The 17624-nt window shown below is 56.4% G+C and overlaps 2 protein-coding genes across 2 annotated transcripts; both read right to left on the bottom strand.

Annotated features, from left to right (window-relative positions):
* Positions 1–278: 278 nt before the first annotated feature.
* LOC134057449 (class I histocompatibility antigen, F10 alpha chain-like) lies at positions 279–6125 on the bottom strand. The gene is given in 7 exon segments (XM_062514436.1): positions 279–310; positions 430–465; positions 564–674; positions 760–1032; positions 1410–1685; positions 1924–2187; positions 6050–6125. Coding segments are annotated over 7 exon segments (1062 nt in total). The 3' UTR covers positions 279–284.
* A 2359-nt stretch (positions 6126–8484) lies between these two features.
* Positions 8485–17408, bottom strand: LOC134057456 (serine/threonine-protein kinase PAK 3-like). The gene is made up of 11 exons (XM_062514441.1): positions 17337–17408; positions 17096–17203; positions 14330–14798; positions 14079–14142; positions 13288–13336; positions 12148–12257; positions 11287–11404; positions 10795–10894; positions 10180–10376; positions 9145–9282; positions 8485–8704 (listed from the first exon to the last, which is right to left on the bottom strand). Exons 1-11 carry the CDS (start codon positions 17406–17408, stop codon positions 8615–8617), a joined length of 1515 nt encoding a protein of 504 aa, XP_062370425.1. The 3' UTR covers positions 8485–8614.
* Between the last annotated feature and the right edge of the window lie 216 nt (positions 17409–17624).

Genomic DNA, 17624 nt, shown 5'->3' on the forward strand with positions numbered 1-17624 from the left:
TCCTTGCCACCAGGGCCCAGTCAACAGGTATCTTAGCATGACAATGGGGAAAATTCCACAGAGGGAAAAGGGAAAGAACCAACGCCCAACAATCATCCATCCATCATCCATCCACCATCCAACCTGATCCTACTCCAGAATCCAGCCCCAATCCCACTCCACAATTCCATCTGATCCTGGTCTGGACCCCTGCTCTCATCTGAAATCCCTCCCTGATTCCCATCTGTCCATCCTGCCCCAGTACCCCTCTGCAATCCCACTCTGATCCCGCTCCATACCTGCCATCAAGCCTTTGGTTCCCCATCATTCCCTGCAGAAAGAGAAGATCCATGAGATTCCAGCACAGATCACACAGCGGGATTAACCCCAGGATCCATCCTGGGATCCACACGGAGGGGATCCAGAGCTGGATCTCTCACTGGTACTCACTGCCTGCTATGTTGTATCCATCCCTGTCTCTCCTCCCTGTGGAAAAACAGTGGGATCAGTGTGGGTGGCACAGGATTCCCAGAACGGTGTCAGGTGGATCTGTGTCCCTTCCCGACCCCCATCCCGTGTGTTACCGGATCGGCGCTTCCAGACGATGAATCCGATGAGGGCAACGAGGAGGATGATGATGAGAGCAAAGATGGACACAGCGATCACCACGGTGAGATTCCAGACAGATGTCGGCTCTGGGAAACACGGGATTGTGAGGAGAGGGACGGGAATCCCCATTTGGGAATTCTAAATTCCCAATTCCCACATTCTCAGCCTCACCCCAAGCAAAGATCCCAGGCTCAGACAATCCGGGATGCTCCACCCGGCACCGGTACTGCTCCTGCTCCTCTGGCAGCACCTTGATCCTGGCCCAGGTGTGGAAGGTGCCATCACTGTTGGGAACGACCCTACTCTACTCCGTCTCCTGATCCCAGATTTCATCCCCCTTCATCCAGGTGACTGTGATTGCGTTGGGGTAGAATCCGTATGCGTGGCAGGACAAGATCAGTGTCCCATGTCCCTCTTTTCTGGACACATGGTCATTTGGGAGCTCTGGAATGGGATGAAAGTGAGAGACATGCATGGAATTCCATGGGAATGGGATAGGGGTGAGATCTGTCCATGGAATTCCCCAAGGAATGGGATGGGGGTGAGATCGGGCCATGAAATTCCCACTGGAATGGGATGGGGGTGAGATCTGCCCATGGAATTCCTACTGGAATGGGATGGGGATGAGATCTGCCCATGGAATTCCTACTGGAATGGGATGGGGGTGAGATATGCCCATGGAATTTCCAGTGGACTGGGATGGGGGTGAGATGTGCCCATGGAATTCCCACTGAAATGGGATGGGGTGAGATCTGCCCATGGAATTCCCACACGAATTTCCATGTTCACAAGTCCTCCATTCCCAAATCCCACATTCCCACCTTTGCGGTCCAGCTCCTTCTGCCCATATCTGATGTATTTCTGGAGCCGTTCTGGGCATTCGTGCTCCAGGTAATTTGTCCAGCTCTCAGCCTCGTTTGTTTCATGCTCCCAGTGTCTCCTGGTGATCTCAGCAGCGCTGTCGGACTGCAGGAATCTCCTGGATTCCAGGTCAAAGGAGATTAAATCCTGCCCATCGTAGCCGAGCTGGTAGGCTCCACGGATGCTCCCGTCGGAAAGGAGGTCACAGCCGTAAAGCCGCTGTACAGTGTGGAGACCTGGGGGGATTGTACCCACAGAGATCCATGGAATTGTATCCTAGCCCCATAGAGCCCCATTCCAGCCCCATGGAGTGCCAGAGTCTGATGGAGACCCACAGATCCCCTCCCAGCCCCACAGCTCCCATCCCACCCCACGGATCCCAACCCAGTCCCATGGATCCACATCCCAGTCCCACAGATCCCATCCCAACCCCATAGATCCCATCCCAGCCCCACAGATCCCATCCCATCTCACCCCTGCTCTGGTTGTACTGCTCCCGCACTGTCTCCATGACTCTGGCATTCATGTGCTGACTCCTCTCACAGTTATGGGTCCTCCTATCCCAATATCCCGGCTTGGCTCCATCCTCCATCCACTTTGTCAGCGGCACCGCCCGGCCCCGCTCGCTGTCGTAGCGCACGAAGTGGATCCCATCCAGGTACCCAATGGACATGAACTGGGGGATACCAGGGCTGGGCTCTGACACCCCCACATGCAGGAAACGCAGGGAGTGGAGAACTGGGGGCACACGGAGATTTGGGGGGGTTGAGGGGATCATGGATCAATGAAAGGGGAACCAGGAGAGCTGGGAAGGGGGTGCATGGAGTCCCAGTGTCCAGGAATGGGGATTCAGGGGATTCCCAGTGCCAAGGAAAGGGGGATCCAAGGAGTGGGAGAGGTGGGATGGGGGTTCCAGGGGATTCTCAGTTTCAAGGAAAGGGGGATACAAGGAGTGGGAGAGGTGGGATGGGGGTTCCACGGGATCCCTGTGCCCAGGAAAGGGGGTCCAGGGGTCCCCAGTGCCAAGGGAAGAGGAATCACAAGGTGGGGAGACCCGGGATGGCCGGAATGGGGGACTCGGGGGCCTTGATACAGAGGGAAAGGGGGATGGGGGCTGAGAAAAACAGGAATGGGGGCCCAGGGGGTCTGAGGATCAAGGAAAAGGGGGGGGTCTGGAAATGGGGAAGGTGGGATGGATGGGAAAGGGGGTGCAGGGGGGATTCTATGGGATAAGGGAGTGCAGAGGGCTCCCAGTGCCAGGGACTAGAAATTCAGGAGGGTCCCAGAGCCCAGAATCCCCCCTGGGACCCTCCCGGACTCCTTGGGACCCCCCCGCAGGAGAAGCAGGGGGGGGAGAACTGGGGGGGACACAGAGACTGGGGGGCAGGAAGCGGAACAGGGAGAGCCGGGAAGGGTCCAAGGTTCAAGGAAGGGTCTGGGAGAGGCGGGGTGGGGGATCCGGGCAGTCCCTGTGCCCAGCAAAGGGGGTCCAGGGGTCCCCGGTGTTGAAGGAAAGGGGCTTCTGGGGCTGGGAGAAGCGAGGAGCCTGGAGGCGCCGCCTGGGAGACGGGAAAGAGACCGAGGGAGTGCGGTGGGCGAGGGGATGGGGGGAACGGGGGAATTCCTGGGAGTTCGTCTGGATCCCATTGCATCCCCGCTGCGACCCTCCAGAGACCCCTGGAACACCCGCGACCCTCGAGGACCCCGTTTCGGGAAGCGGCGGGAGCGGAAAACGCGGGGACGCAGAAATTTGGGAGATCCGGGGGGGGGTCCAAAGGGCGGGACTGGGGTCTGGGAAAAGCGGGATGCCCGAAAAGGGGGTGCAGGGGTGTCCCAGGCCCGGAAATGGAGATTCGGGGGTGTCTCGGTGCCCAGGAATGGGGTTCGGGGGGGTTCCCGTGCTCCATTCGGGGTACAAAGGGATCCTAATCCCCAGGAACGGGGGCTACAGGGGGGTCCCGGTGCCAGGAAATGAATGATCACGGAGGTCCCCGTGCTCAGGAACAGGGGTTCAGGGGGGTCCGGGTGCCAAATGAGGGGGTACAGGAGGGTCCTGGTGCTGGGGAAGGGGATTGAGGGGGGGTCACAGGACCCAAAATGGGAATTCCAGGGGTTCCCCTGCCCCGGAATGAAGGTTTCGGGGGTTCCGGGTGCCCTGAAATGGAAGTTCAGGGGGTCGCAGTTTCGGAGGTCCCACTCAGCTCTCGTGGCGCCCCCCGGGTCACCCCGGAGCCCCAAGAGCAGCCCCAGACCCAGCGCTGGAGCCATCGCGCTGCTCCGCTGAGAGCCCGCCCGGCCCCGCCCCCTGAGCCGCTATTGGCCCCGCCCCCTGAGCCGCCTCCCGCCCTGCCATTGGCGCCGCTATTTCCTGTTCAGCAATAGCAGCCCGGTGTCCGAGTGACGTCACAGGTCGCCGGGTCGATCGCGGTCTCTCAGGTGAGGACGCGGAAGCGAAAGAGACCGAGGGAGCGTGGGGGGGGGAACGGGAGGGGACGGGACGGGACGGGACGGGACGGGACGGGACGGGGGAATTCCAGAGAATTCCTCTGGATTCCCCGCTGCGACCCCATGGAGCCCTTTGAGAACCACCTGGGACCCCATGGGACCCCCACTTAAGAACGCGCCGGGAGTCCAGGGCTGGGGGGACACGGGAATATGGGAGATCTGGGGGCGCAAAGGTGAAGGGAAAGGACGGGTCTGGGGTCTGGGAAGGGCGGAATGGCCCCGAAGGGGTGAAGGGGGTCCAAGAGGGGGTCCCAGTGCCCAATAAGGGGGCGCAGGGGGGTCCCCCACGCTCCTTAATGGGAGTTCAGGGGCTCCCACGGTCAAGGAAAGGAGAGTCAGGGCAATGGGGGTTCCTGGGGGTCCCTGTACCCAGGAATGGGGGTGCATGGGTTGAGGAAAGAGGAGAGAGGGGTCTGGGAAAGGCAGGAATGGTGGTCCAGGGGGTTCTGGGGTCAAGGAAATTGGGGGCTGGGGTCTCTGAGAGGGGGAGGGCCTGGAAAGGGGGTGCAGAGGGGCATTGGTTCTGGATAAGGGGGTGCAGGCGGTGCCCCGTGCTGGATAAGGGGGTTCAGGATGGTCCCGGTGTGGAAGAATGGAGGGTTTGGAAGGGTTTAATTCCTGGATATGGGGGTGCACGGGGGTCCTGGTGCAGCGGAATGGGGGTTCAGGGGGTCCCGGTGCCCAAGAAATGGGGTTCAGGGGGGTTCCCTTCCCGGGTTCTGGGGTTCAAGGGCTGCTGGTGCCTGAAAATGGAGGTTCAGAGGAATTTCCGTGCCCAGAAATGGGGGTTCAGTGGAATTTCCGTGCCCAGAAATGGGGGTTCAGGGCGTTCCAGGTTCCAGGTAAGGGGGTGCAGGGCTTTTCAGAACTGGGGAAGGGGGTGCAGGGGGGTCCCGGCAGCCCGAAATGAACGCTCCAGGGGATCTCTGTGCCCAGGAAGGGGGGTTGGCCCGGAAATGGAAGTGCAGGGAGGGTCCCCGTGCCAAGGAACGGGGTGTTCAGGGGGGTCCCGGTGCCGGGGCGGATCCCGAAACCGCAGCTTGGGAGACGCGAAAGTGACGGGGGGAGAGCCAGGAGGGCGAGGGGACAGAGGAAACCCTGGGAATTGCCCTGAATCCCTCCCAGGACCCCCCCGCAGGACGAGCAGGGACTGGAGAACTGGGGGGACGCAGAGACTGGGGGGTCTGTCCGAGTCGAAGGGTCAAGGAAGCGGAACTGGGAGCGCTGGGAAGGGTCCAAGATTCAAGGAAAGGACTGGGAGAGGCGGGATGGGGGATCCAGTGGGTGCCGGTGCCCAGGAAAGGGGTCCGGAGGTCTCGAGTGTTGAGAAAAGTGTGAGCAGGGAAAGGCAGGAATGGGGGTCCAGGGGGTCCCTGGGGCACGGGAAAGGGGGGACTGGGAGAGGCGGGCAGATCCCAGGGCCGCGGTTTGGGGGACGCGAAAGTGAGACATGAATAAAGGGGAATTCCAGTGAATTCATCTGGATCCCACTGGATCTCCACTGAGACCGCCCGGGACCCCGGGCGACCCCAGGAAACCCACAGGAACCCCCTTCCAGGAAGCGCCAGAAATGGAGAACTGGGGGAAGGCAGAAATTTGGGAGATCTGGGGGTCCAAAAGACGAGGAAAAGGGCGCAGCTGGGCTCTGGGACAAGCGGGATGGCCGGGAATGGGGGTGCAGGGGGGTGCCCAGTCCCGGATAAGGGGGTGCAGGGGGGTCCCGGTGTTGGGGAAGGGAGTACGGGGGTGTCTCCATGCCCAAAAATGGGGGTTCAGGGGTTCCCATGCTGGGCACTGTGTGTTAAGGGGGAGTTTCCCTCCCGGAATTCGGGGCTCAAGGGAGCTCCGGTGCCTGAAAATTTGGGTTCAGGGGGTGCCGGTGACCAGAAATGGGGGTTCAGGGAGATCTCCCTGCCAGGTGAGGGGGTACAGCGGGGTCCCGGTGCTGGGGAAGGGGATTGAAGGGGGGGGGGTGACAGGACCCAAACTGGGGAATCTCGGGGTACCCCCTGCTCGGGAATAGAAATTCAGGGGGGTCCTGCTGCCCGGGAATTGGAGATCGGGGGATTCGCGGTTTTGGGGGGGTCCCACTCACATCTCGTCGCGCACCCCGGGCCCCCCATGAACCCCAGGAGCCCCATGAGCACCCCCAGACCCAGCGCTGGAGCCATCGCAGCCGTCCCCACTCGCAGCCGTGGCGCAGTTTAAGAGATGGGAAAGTGAAAGTGCCCGAGGGAGCGTGGGGAGGATGGGAAAAATGGGGAACTCCGGGGAATTCACCTGGATCCCCTCCTGGGTCCCCTGTGGGTCCCTCAAGGATCCATCTGGGACCCCGCACAGCCACGTCCAGCGGGACCCCCAGGCTGGGCTGGGCTGGACTGGGATCCCGGGCCCTGCGCTCAAACTCTGCCTGGAACCCGCCGGGTTCGGCCCGAAGCAGGGGGAGCACCGCGATCCGCGGATCCAATTTTTCCTGCGGGACCGGGTCCCACCCCCGGCAGAGCAGGACTGGGCTCTGTGACCCCGATCCCTGATTCCCAATCTCCCTCTCTCTCCTGTTCTTTCCCTTTCGTTTGGGTGATCATAAATCCCCCAGCGGCCGGAGAGCCCCGTGCCCAGTGCGGGTTTCCCAGGAAAGGGAGGCCTGGGGGTGAGGTGCCCCGGGCTGGCCGGGAATGGGGGTCCGGGGGTCCCTGGGGTCACGGAAACAGGGCATCCAGGGGCTGGCAGAGGACAATTCCTGGGAAAGGGGGTGCAGGGGGGTCCCAGTGCCCGGAAATGAGGCAGGGCAGGGCAGGATCTGGGAAAGGATGGCAGCTGCTGGGAAGGGACTGGGACAGACTGGGATGCGCTGGGACAGACTGGGACAGCGAGGTACACCGGGACTGGGACAACAACCCACTGGGAGCAGAACTGGGGCACCAGGGATCATACTGGGATATACTGGGACCACACTGAGGGCTACTGGGAGCAACTGGGAGCATGCAGTGGACAACCGAGATATACTGGGAGAGCCCAGGAGTGGCCTGGATCATCCTGGGATCATACTGGGAGTGATGAGATCTGTAGTAGGGGTGAATAGAAGAAACTGGAATAATGCAGCAGTAACTGGGATCATACTGGGAGCAGCTGCCCCATGCTGGGGTCATACTGGGACTGACAGGGTCACACTTGCAGGGACTGGCATAGTACTGGGAGCAACTGGGATCATACTGGAGGTGCCAGAGATCAAACCGGATTCAGCGGGAGTGTTTGGGAGTTCCAGGGATCATACTGGGGTGACTGGACTTATACTGGGAGCAACTGGGACCCCAGCGGGGGCAAATGGCATCATAGAAGGTGAGACTGGGTTCATACTGGAATTGACTGGAGCCACACTGGACTCTTATTGAGCAGCACTGAGAGGGAAAGGAACCATACCGGGGATGACTGGGAGCCACTGGGACCCTGTGGGCAGGACACAGGTGGCTGCCCCGTCCCCGGGACCCTGCGCTGGGGCCGCCTCCGAGCTCCGCCGCCGCCGCTCCCGGGCCCGCACACACGCTCCGGCAATGGCGCCTTAGCTCCGCCAGGGGCGCTCTGGGGGCGGCACCGGGGCCGGGCTTCTCCCCGCTCTGCCCAATCAGCGTGGCAGAACGAGGAGTGACGGCAGAGTCGGCCAATCGCAGCGAGGGGCGGGCTCTGCGCAAGTCACGGACTCGCCTCCGTTTTCCCGAGCTCCGGCATTTCTCGGAAGCCTCGCCTGAGGAGCAGTCCTGGCGCTGGGCCCGGCCCGGCAGGAGGCCAAGGAACCGCTGCTGCCCTGAACCACCGGGACCTCGGTGTAACCGGGAGCTGAGGGCGCTGGGAGCTGGGGGTGAGTCCAGGATGGAGCTGGGACCCACCTGCAGCCTCGGCAGGTGCCCGGGCCGGAGCAGGGGATGCATGAGAGAGGCCAAAACTTCTCTGTGCCTTGCCTCCTCACCCTGGGCGGGGAACAGAGCACATAAGGAAAGGCTCGACGGTCTGGATAAGGGCGGGGAGAGTTTAATCTCTGGTCAACGCATCTGATTTGGGGAAATTAAGTGAATTTGTTATCAAGCAAGACTGAGCAAGAGAATGAGAAGTAAAATATTTCCTAGGAAAACTTCTTCCCCTCCCCCTTCCCTCCTTGCCGGCTTTCCCTTTATTCTCCATTCCCTCCCCCATCCCCACACCGGGGATGTACCTTGGAAGGTTCAGACTTCCCAGTCCGTCTACTACATCTCCCCCTGCAATATGCACACACGCACACACACATACGCTTTTTTAAAAAAGAATCTTTCTTTCTTTTTAGTAAAACAAAACAGTATTCATAATTCTCCTAAGTCTTTGTTCTTATCTAGTTCAAGAATTTAACACGGCCTTAGCTGAACAACAGTCCACGTCAATTAGTGCCATTTTCTGGAAGTGATCATCTCTTATCTACAAGTCCCTGACCCTGTTTCCTCGCATTGCTCGGGGCAGCTGAGTCACAGGGGGAGAAGGAAGGAGCACAAGGGTGTTGAGGTTTTAAGAGACTTTTTATTCCAAAACCTGCCATAACAAACAGGCTCTCCTAACGACCCTAACTAACTAGCAGTCCTAACTACCCTACCTAACTAGACCTAACTACTGTCACAAAAAGCTGTTCTCAGATGTTTCATCTCCTCTGCTGCACCCGCCGTTGCTTTGCTGCAGTGATCAGAGGGGTCAGGCTGGAGAGAGGCTTGGCTGATGATAAAAATGGGTGCTGTCCAAAGGATAAAAAAGAAAGAAATGAACCATTACTTTCTAGAGTCAAGTTCCTGGACGAAGGGGAATGGTTTGAAACTCAAGAGGGGGAAGCAGGCTCAGATTGGGTCGAAGGAAGAATTCTTTTATCAGGAGACTGGGGAAACACTGACAGAGGGTGCCCGGAGATGTGGGAGGTGCCTCCTCCCTGGAAGCATCCAAACTCAGGTCAGACAGGGCTCTGAGCCACCTGAGCCACTTGAAGATGTCCCTGCTCTGTGGGTTAGCAGGTGCAGATGACCTCGAAAGGACCCTGCCAGCCCAAAGCAGGCGAGGGCTCTGCTTGCTTTGCTCGTGAAAAGCAGCGAGACTGGAGATTGGCGGAGGGGGGGCCCCCCAAGAAAACCCCTCCCTCCCTCCCTCGTGCTGCTGTTTCCCCTGCAGCCGCTTCGCATTCACCTGCAGCAGCTCCTGGGCAGAGAAGCGCCGCTCCTCGTCCGGCTCCAGGCTGCACTCGAGGAAGTCCCGCAGCAGAGCCGACAGGCGCCTGGGCTCCTGCAGCTGCGGGGTCCCGTTCTGCCGGATCAGAGCGCGAGCCTGCAGGAAAAGCAAACCCAGGGCTCTGCCGGCTTCCTTCACACCCACGAGTGCTCACATCGACCCTGGCTCCTCAGCCCCAGCTCCGGGGGCAGTTTCCTCCCTGGCAGAGGTACTGCTCACGGCTCATTTTTCTATGCCAGCCAAAACCCCCAAACCCTGGTGCAGCCGCAGCCATTGCAACATCCAAATGATCTTGCCCTGAGAGCCAGTTTCGTTGGCTGACGTTATTAGTAGGAACCTGCATCAGAAATAGCACATTTTTGCTTCTCCAAATACCAGCTTTACGGGCCATTTCCAAGAGCCAGTGTGGCCGGCATGTGTTATATCAAAGGATTCTTACATCAAACACATGTCTGCAGTGCCACTGACCCTGAAGTAAATGCATTCCTGATGCCCCATCCCGGAAACTGCCAGGCAAGGAACAGGAGGTTTGGGTTGCTGAAAGCTCCGGCTTGATGACAGAGAAAGCAGCTCGGACCAGGAAGGAAATATGTTGGACTAGGGGTGTGGTAAGCAATGCTCTTCATGTTTTAGACAAGTTTCCCAGTGAGAAAAATCAGGGGGAGTTGATCTGGCTCTTTTAGAAAGTCCTTCAGAAAACTTGTAGGGTTTGGGGGTGGATTTTGGGGTTGGTTTGGGGTTTTTCTGCAAGATAACATTAGAGCTGATACACTGGCTTTGCGTTTTCAGGTCATCCTCACAGACGGAAGAGCTGCAACAACTTAAAACCCAAAGCAAATTGTTGCTGGAGACTGCCGAATGTTCATCTGTGCTCAGGCTCGAGTCCTCTGGGAGTTCCCTTCCCAATGTGCAGAAACCTCCAGCTGCTCCTCCCAGTGCAGGGCCAGCCTGTGCTCACAGGCCTCTGCAAACACTGGAGAATTTGCCTCTTACCATAGCCCCTGTTTGCTTGAAGTAAGGAGGTTCTCCTTCCACCATCTCGATGGTCACAATACCAAAAGACCAGATGTCCACCTTGGGGCCATAAGGAGAACTGGTCACAACTTCTGGGGCCATCCAGTGAGCAGTGCCCACCATGGAGCTGCACTGGTCCTGCTCAGGGCCGAGCTGAGCGCAGAGGCCAAAATCAGCTGAGGACAGAAACAAACACTGTCAAAGACAGCTGGAATGAGGAAACCAAGCACAAAGATTCCCCACTCTCAGTCTGAGAATGCAGTACTGAAGTCAGCTGGAAAAGTCCTCAGGGCTGTGGCCAAGGAATGATGGAACTGGACCCTTAAAGAAACCCTCAGCTTTCATGCAGTGGCTTTTACTGATTCCCTTGAAGTTTAGATTCCAACTCCCATCCTTCTGGAAGGGCCACACCTAGAGCAAAGCCACTCCTGACACCCTGCTCCTCTCCTGAGCTCTCTGTGCGGGGCAGTTGCTCTCAGCTGGCAGCAGCAGCCGGGCAGTGCCACCAGCAGCACTTGTGGGGCTCTGGTTGTCACTGGGAAACAGCCTCAGACTCACACCCTGGGAGCACCGTGCCTGGCCAGGAGCACCCACCCAGTTTGACAGAGCCGTCCATTCCCAGAAGGATGTTGGAGCTCTTCAGATCTCTGTGGATCACCCGGCTGGAATGGAGGAAATCCAGGCCCTGCAGACACTGAGAGAGAACAAGAAACACAAGGGTAAAAATCAATGGCCAGAATACATCACACAAGAAAGGGCAGTTTGGAATTGTCCCGGCAGCAACTTTGCTGCGACAGGCCAGGAGACAGTGCAGACAAGCTCCAGGCAAATGGTTCAAGGCAAAGCTGAGAACAGCAAATCAACTAAAATAAGACAGAGAGAGTACCACAACAGCAGGAAAGGGGACAAGAACAGAGTAGAAGTGTAGTGAGACTGCAGGTCGTTCACTTCAGAGGCTCTTTCTTCTCCAGTTCATAAAAGCAACACGGAAACAAAGCCCTGAGCATGGAGCCACTCCTGTTCTCACACCCTGTTTGGAAGGACCATGGTGTCCAATCCACGGGAAGCACAAGCAGGATCCCTCACCTCCCGACTGACAGCTGCCATCTCTCCTTCAGCCATGCGTGTCTGTGTGACAATGTCCTGCAAAGTTCCTCCATCCATGTATTCCATCACCAGCCAGAGATCTTCATCAACAAGGAAGCTGGGAGAGGAAAACAGCGGCATGGAGGTGAATGTGCACTGCTCAACTCCCCCATGGAAAAGCCTCAAGTGGAGTTGTGTTTCCAGGTCACTTGTCAATGAGAGTAGAATCAGACAGAGAGACATTCCTGCCAGCCTGCACAGGCCTTGGAATCTACACAGTCTGAAGGAGAAGGAGACACCTGTGAGAAAGGAGATGCCTTAGATGGCAAGCAAGTGAAAAATGCAGTTTAGCAACAGCCCAGATCAATGTGGAACCACAAGACTTGCCCCCAGCTGGTTCAGCGTCTGAACTCATCAGTTCCACCATTCCCTCCAGAACAAGGCAACACAACTTCCAGAGTTATCCAGGCAAGGAGGCTGTCCAGCACTTGGGACAAAAATTATCAACTGTTTGGAAAACCTTGCACAAAGTGCCTTCACAAACTGGCAAGGCCATTGAAAAATGGGCAAATGAGGCACTTCTGGAAACCTGGGCTTCCTGGCATCTGCAGCAATGGAAACGAGTTGGAAAGAAGAAACCAAGGGAAATAATTTCTGCCATGGTTTATCAGCACTTGTCATAAGACACAGCAAAGGGGGTCACCTTGAAGAAAAAAACAAACAAAAGCATGGAGGGAGTGAACTGCCAGGCTATTGTTTTGGGAAGATATGGCTGGGTCAGGCTTTTTCAGAACAGGCTACAGACCACAGATGAAAGATGAACGCAGGGTCCTTGCATGGCTTAAGAGCTGAAGCACTCACCTGTCCAAAGAGTTGACAATGTTGGGGTTCTTCTTGCCTTGCAGGACCAGGATCTCATTCACAGCTCGTTCCCTGTTCTGCTCTCCGAGACTCATTTTCTTTATGGCCACCTGAAGCGACATTGCAGACCTTTAACTGGAGGGGTCTGCGGCAGGAGACCACAGCAAACATGGAGCAAATATTTCTGGAGCAGCGGAGCCAGGCTGTGCCAAACTGCCTCGGGATGGGACACCAGAGCTCAGCAAGTGCCGTTCCCACAGCCCATTTCTCTGCTCACTGTGGGCTGCTTACAGGACACGTGGCCAGAGACATTTGGCCTTGTAAGCTCTGCAGAAATGGTCCCTCAGCTGTCAGCCTCAAAGCTCTAACAACATTTTCTGCACCTACAGTCTTCTCAAATGGCCTTAGTTTACCACCACTCTGAAGATGATGATGACGATCATCAACATCATTATTATTATTAAACACATTTTGCAAGCAGGAGGTCATTCTGGTCCTGTGAAACAGAGCAAAACAGCCCAGAACCCTTTAGCAATTCTATGGGATTTGGTCATGATTTCAAATGCCACTGCTCTGTTTGGGGTTGCACAAGAAAGCAAACACGCACATCCATTGCTCACATGAATCCTGTCACAGGCTGTCACTGACACCAGACTCAAACACAACTGCAGGGTTTAGGAGAGAGCTTTGCTCTGGGCATTCATCTTCTCATTTCCTCTCCCTCTCCCTCTCTCTCTGTGAGCAGCTGCAGTAGGACTAGAACCCCAAACTGAGCCCAAGCAGGATCTCTCCCTAATTAGGCCATGAGGTATCCTTTGAAGATGAAAAGCAGGATGGAAAAACTGCTAAATAGCGTTCCTGTCCAAGGCTGGGATGAAGAGAAATTGGGCCTCAGTCTCCACCAGTTGACGCATTCACGGTTTTAGACTACAGACACCACTGCCCTCCTTGCATTCCTTTGGGCACTTCAGAAGGACCAAGTCTGTCCCAGCTGTGTTCTGAAGGCTGACACTGCTCTGCCTTCAGAGGAGCAGCCTGAGCAGGAAAGCTCTGCTGGGCCCCCAAAGCTCCAGCCATAGCTCCGAGCAGAGGGGAGAGCCCTTGAGAGCTGCCAGACGTGCTGGACATGTTGGCACTGACCTCTCCTCCAGTGGCCCTGTCGAGTCCTTTATAAACAGTTCCGAAAGCCCTGGAGACAAAACAGCAGAGAAGAAAGAAGCAGTGCTTTAGGCCCTGGGAGTGAAAGCCAGCCCACACAGGAGATCTCTGCTGCCTGCAGCATTCACAAAACACCTGGGTGCATCAACCCTTCAAACACCAGAGCAGCAGCTGCCATGCAAGCTGTGCAAGAGAAAACTGAGGCCAACATGAAGGAAAAGGGATGGAGCAAATCCCAAGTATCTACACTGAATTCCTTTAGTTCAAAACCTGAGGTGGGGGGTGGGTGTCTAAAAACCTGGAAAATAATGCATTACATTCTTTTGCATTTCCTGCCTAAGACTTGCAGGATCCACAGGGGCCCTGCCATCAGGCAGGTGATGCATTTGCCTCTCGAGTGCAGCAGCTCTGTGTCTGTTACTGAATGTATGGTGTTTACTACCTGTGCTGGGAAAAGCACTTCCTAGTTTTTCTTGAGAACTGTTTTCTAAGAGTCTGACTGGTGACCAGGTCACCACGTGAGTTGCTCTTTAAGGCAATCAAATTCCAGGCACTGAAGATCTTCCAGGTCCTGCTCCTTGCTGCAGGCGGGACACTGCCAGCCTCAGAGGCCTTTGACAGTGCCTTCTGACCACAGTTACCAATTTGGATTAGGACTGAGAGACAGCAGGATCATACCCCAGTGTCTGAAGGTCTCTCCTGACTTCTCACTTGATCCTGCACCAGCCAAATACCTGGCCCTGCTTGTGCATAAGTAACTGCCATGCACTTACCCTTGGCCAATCTGCTCCAGTTCCAGGTATTTCTCAGCAGGCTCCCCCACGCTCACCATGCTCCCTGAAAGAAACCACACGGAAGATGCTCCCTCCCAGATGGAGACCCTGCCCTGCAGCAGAGCCAGAATGCAGCCCCACTCCCTGGGGCCATGAGCCCCTTGGTCTCAGCTGGGGAAGGACAGTAAATGACTCCGTGACATTCAGCTGCAGAGCAGCACGAGGTGCAGCTCATGCAGAGACACACGCACAGCACCCTGCTCTGGCACACAGGAACAGAACAGACGTACTCAGCTGCATCAGGCACCACTCCCCTCTCCCCTCTGGCTGCGAGGCTGTGCTGCTGTCAGAATGTTCAGCCCAGGATCCCACAGCAGAGGGAGGTTCAGTGTCCTCTTCCCAAGCAGAGGCAGGTTCTCCGTCCTCTTCCCAAAGAGCTGCAGGTTCTCCATCCTCTTCCCAAAATGCTGCAGGTTGGCCATCATCCCACGCTGTGGGAGCTTTTCTATCCTCATCCCATTCCAGGGGACATCCACCATCCTCGTCGCACGCCGGGAGATGTCCGCTGTCCTTGTCCCACACTGCGGGAGCCTCACCGTTGTATTCCCAAACCACGGGGTGTTCGCCCTCATCCCCCAGAACAGCAGGAAGCTCACTGCTGTCTTCTTCCTCTCTGGAAGCAGAGGGAGCCAGAGGAGGCGCTGGTGCAGCTTTTCCGCCCTGTGGACAGGCAGTAGTGTGAGGGACAGGAAGTTCTATCTCAGTTATCACCTTATTTATCCTCAGCTACTCATCCAGCTGCGCTATGCAGAAACAAAGTTCAGAGTTGTCCAAACTAACAATGGGCTAAAGTTGACATTGCCACTTATTGTTGGGAATTTGATATTTCACCGTGGCTAAGGCCAGTCTTCTACCTGCAAAACCAGGCTTGCAGCTCTTCTAAAACTCTTCAGCAGAAAAGGAGAAAACTGCCAGGGATCCCTTTGCTGTTGCTGCTGCAAAGACCATGACAGGAGCTTTCCTTCAGCCTCCCAGGATGGCACTCAGCTGCCACACACAGAGCTCACAACTTGCTGCACAATTCTGAACACCAAAGGTTTCTTCCCACTCACCAAAGGAGGAGCTGCTTGGGATCCACGCATGAGGTGCCCTGCAGTGGGAGAGGGAACATGAACCAGATGCTGGTAGGAAAAAAAACTGCCTGTGGTGGGAAGTGCCACAGAGCAAGGCAACCCCAAGAGAGCATTTTGCTTTCACAGCATCCCTCCAGGAGCCACAGTCCCTTCACAGAGCAAGCAAAAGAGCAGCACAAAATACTGGGCTGTGTCGGTTCTTGGCTGGACCAGCAAATGGAGGGAGTTCTAGGCTCCACTGCCACAGACGCCCTGCTTGAGGGAACAGAACCCGTGCGGGCCTCATTGCAAACGCCTCGCTGGCTGTAGACACCCCCTTCTTCAGCTGCAGCTGCTGGCAGGAGCTCTGCCAATCTAATGGTGTCTTCATGGCAATTTGGTTACAAAGTCAACTGGGGTCCAGAGGAAGAACAGAAAGCACACAGCAAGCCCAACGCCACAGATGCTGCAGCCAGGGAAAAGGTCAACTTACTTGCCAAGTGGGTTAAAAAATACCCTGAATAAGCCACAGAGTACAGAGTGCAAACTGCAGCAACCACTGGCTGGATCATTCTGGCTGTGCTGCACACGTCTGCAGACTGTAGCCCTGCAAGCACAGAAGGACACACGTCAGGGGCTGGGCTGAGAATGCCTCGGGCAGGAGGATCCTCTGGCAATCAGCAGGCACCCAGCGCTGCTCCGGGCACTGAGGCCTCTGTCCCACAGCAATGGGAACACCACTGGGATGTGGCAACGTTCCTGTGACATCACAGCAGCAGCTCACGCAAAAACCACTTGGAAGGTTCTCCTATGTCACAAAGGAGCACAAAGAATCCTCCCAGGGCACAGCCTACTGCCCAAAGGATCCAAGAGGAACTCTGCAAATGCAGCAAACAAGGGCACCCCATAATCCAGTCTGAACGCTGAGGAGGAGCAAGGACGGGACAAAATCAAAGGAAACATGACCTTTAGTCACTGATGCTTCTGACTAAAACCAGCAAGGCTTGTTCCATCTGGGATCTTTGTTCTAGTTCTAAAAACAAGCAAGGTTCTCCACTCTAAATATACAGAATGCAGAAACTGGGGAGGAGGTGGGATTAGGAAGGAGGAGGAGCAGGAGAAGGGAGATAGGAAAAGGAGGAGCAGGAGGAGACAGAGAAGGAGAAACAGGAGGTTCCAGTGCTCCCTGTGGCTGCAGCCCCCGGGACCATCAGCCCCACCGCATCCTGCAGGTCAGCAGGGAGGGAAAGCTCATCCCAATCCTATCGGGGGGGTCCCTGAGAGGGATTTTTTTAATTGGGGTGTGTTTGGAGCTCGCATATTGCAGAATTGAACCCCAAATATCATCTGGTATCCCTGGGAGGTTTTTTCCTGTGTGTGTGTTTGGATCTTGCAGGACCCGAAAGATGAGCCTCCTGGGGGGATATTTGGGGGTCCATGTGGCCATTGTCCAGTATTGGCAGGGGGTCCAGTATTGGCCCTGGGAACACCTGGGAGAGCAGAGGAGAGGAACCCCTGAGACCTCTAGAGTAGGGAGAGCAGAGAGGGGTGATCCCAGAGCTGGGGGGTCCCTGGCAGCCTGGAATGGGGGGGAGGGACCTCTGGGATCCCAGGGATCTCGAAGTGAGGCATCAGTGAAGAAGGGACCCCATGGACCCCCCAAAAGCCCATGGATCATCCCTAAGCAGGACCCTGGAGAAGGGGGAACCCCTGGAGCCATTGGACTCCCATCATCCAAAGGAAGGGAAACCTCTGGGACCCCAAAGTGGAGAGATCAGAGATAGGGAACACATTGGAGGGTTTTTTTGGGTTGAATCTTGATATTTTGGAGAATTTCATGGATGCAAGACACCTCCTACATTCTAGAGATGGATTTGGGCAGGAGGAGCCCCCAGCCCGAGGAACCCCCAACTTGTTTTTCCCCTCAAACCAGGATTTGTCATTCCCAAGCCATGGCTGGATGGAGGAAGAAGAAAAGCCCCACAAGTGCTTGGAATGTGAGAAGAGCTTCTGCTACAGCTCCCACCTGAGGGAACACCAGAACATCCACACTGGGGAATGGCTCTGTGGGGATGGGAAATGTGGGATCTTTTAATGCGAATGTTGTGTTGTGATGTTTGTGAAGGTGGTGTTTTGTTAACGTTACCCAATGAAGGAGTAGGAACTTGTTGAATGTATTGACAAGTAACAAATCATCAGGACTGGGACAACTACACATGCCTGAAAAAGGTAGGAGGGGGAGAAACTGTGCTAAAATGTTTGAACATGTAGAACCTTTTGTAAATATTTTTGTTGGGCTTGTGCAATACCCGGGGGAGCAGGGGTAGTTTCTGCCCCGCCCCCCGCTACGATTGGCCTATTGTGCCGTCACTCCTCGTTCTGCCGCGCTGATTGGGCAGAGCGGGGAGAAGCCCGGCCCCGGTGCCGCCCCCAG

The sequence above is a fragment of the Cinclus cinclus genome, unplaced genomic scaffold, assembly GCF_963662255.1.
Source record: "Cinclus cinclus unplaced genomic scaffold, bCinCin1.1 SCAFFOLD_145, whole genome shotgun sequence".
NCBI lineage: Eukaryota > Metazoa > Chordata > Aves > Passeriformes > Cinclidae > Cinclus > Cinclus cinclus.

What these genes read in the sequence shown, in the direction of transcription:
- LOC134057456 (XM_062514441.1), bottom strand. Translation starts at nt 17,408, where the DNA reads ATGTGTAGTTGTCCCAGTCCTGATGATTTGTTACTTGTCAATACATTC. An exon ending in TGGCAGCTGTCAGTCGGGAG is followed by an intron (nt 10,895 to 11,286) that starts GTGAGGGATCCT and finishes GTTCTCTCTCAG; the next exon opens with TGTCTGCAGGGCCTGGATTT. An exon ending in TCAAGCAAACAGGGGCTATG is followed by an intron (nt 9,283 to 10,179) that starts GTAAGAGGCAAA and finishes CTTTTCCTGCAG; the next exon opens with GCTCGCGCTCTGATCCGGCA.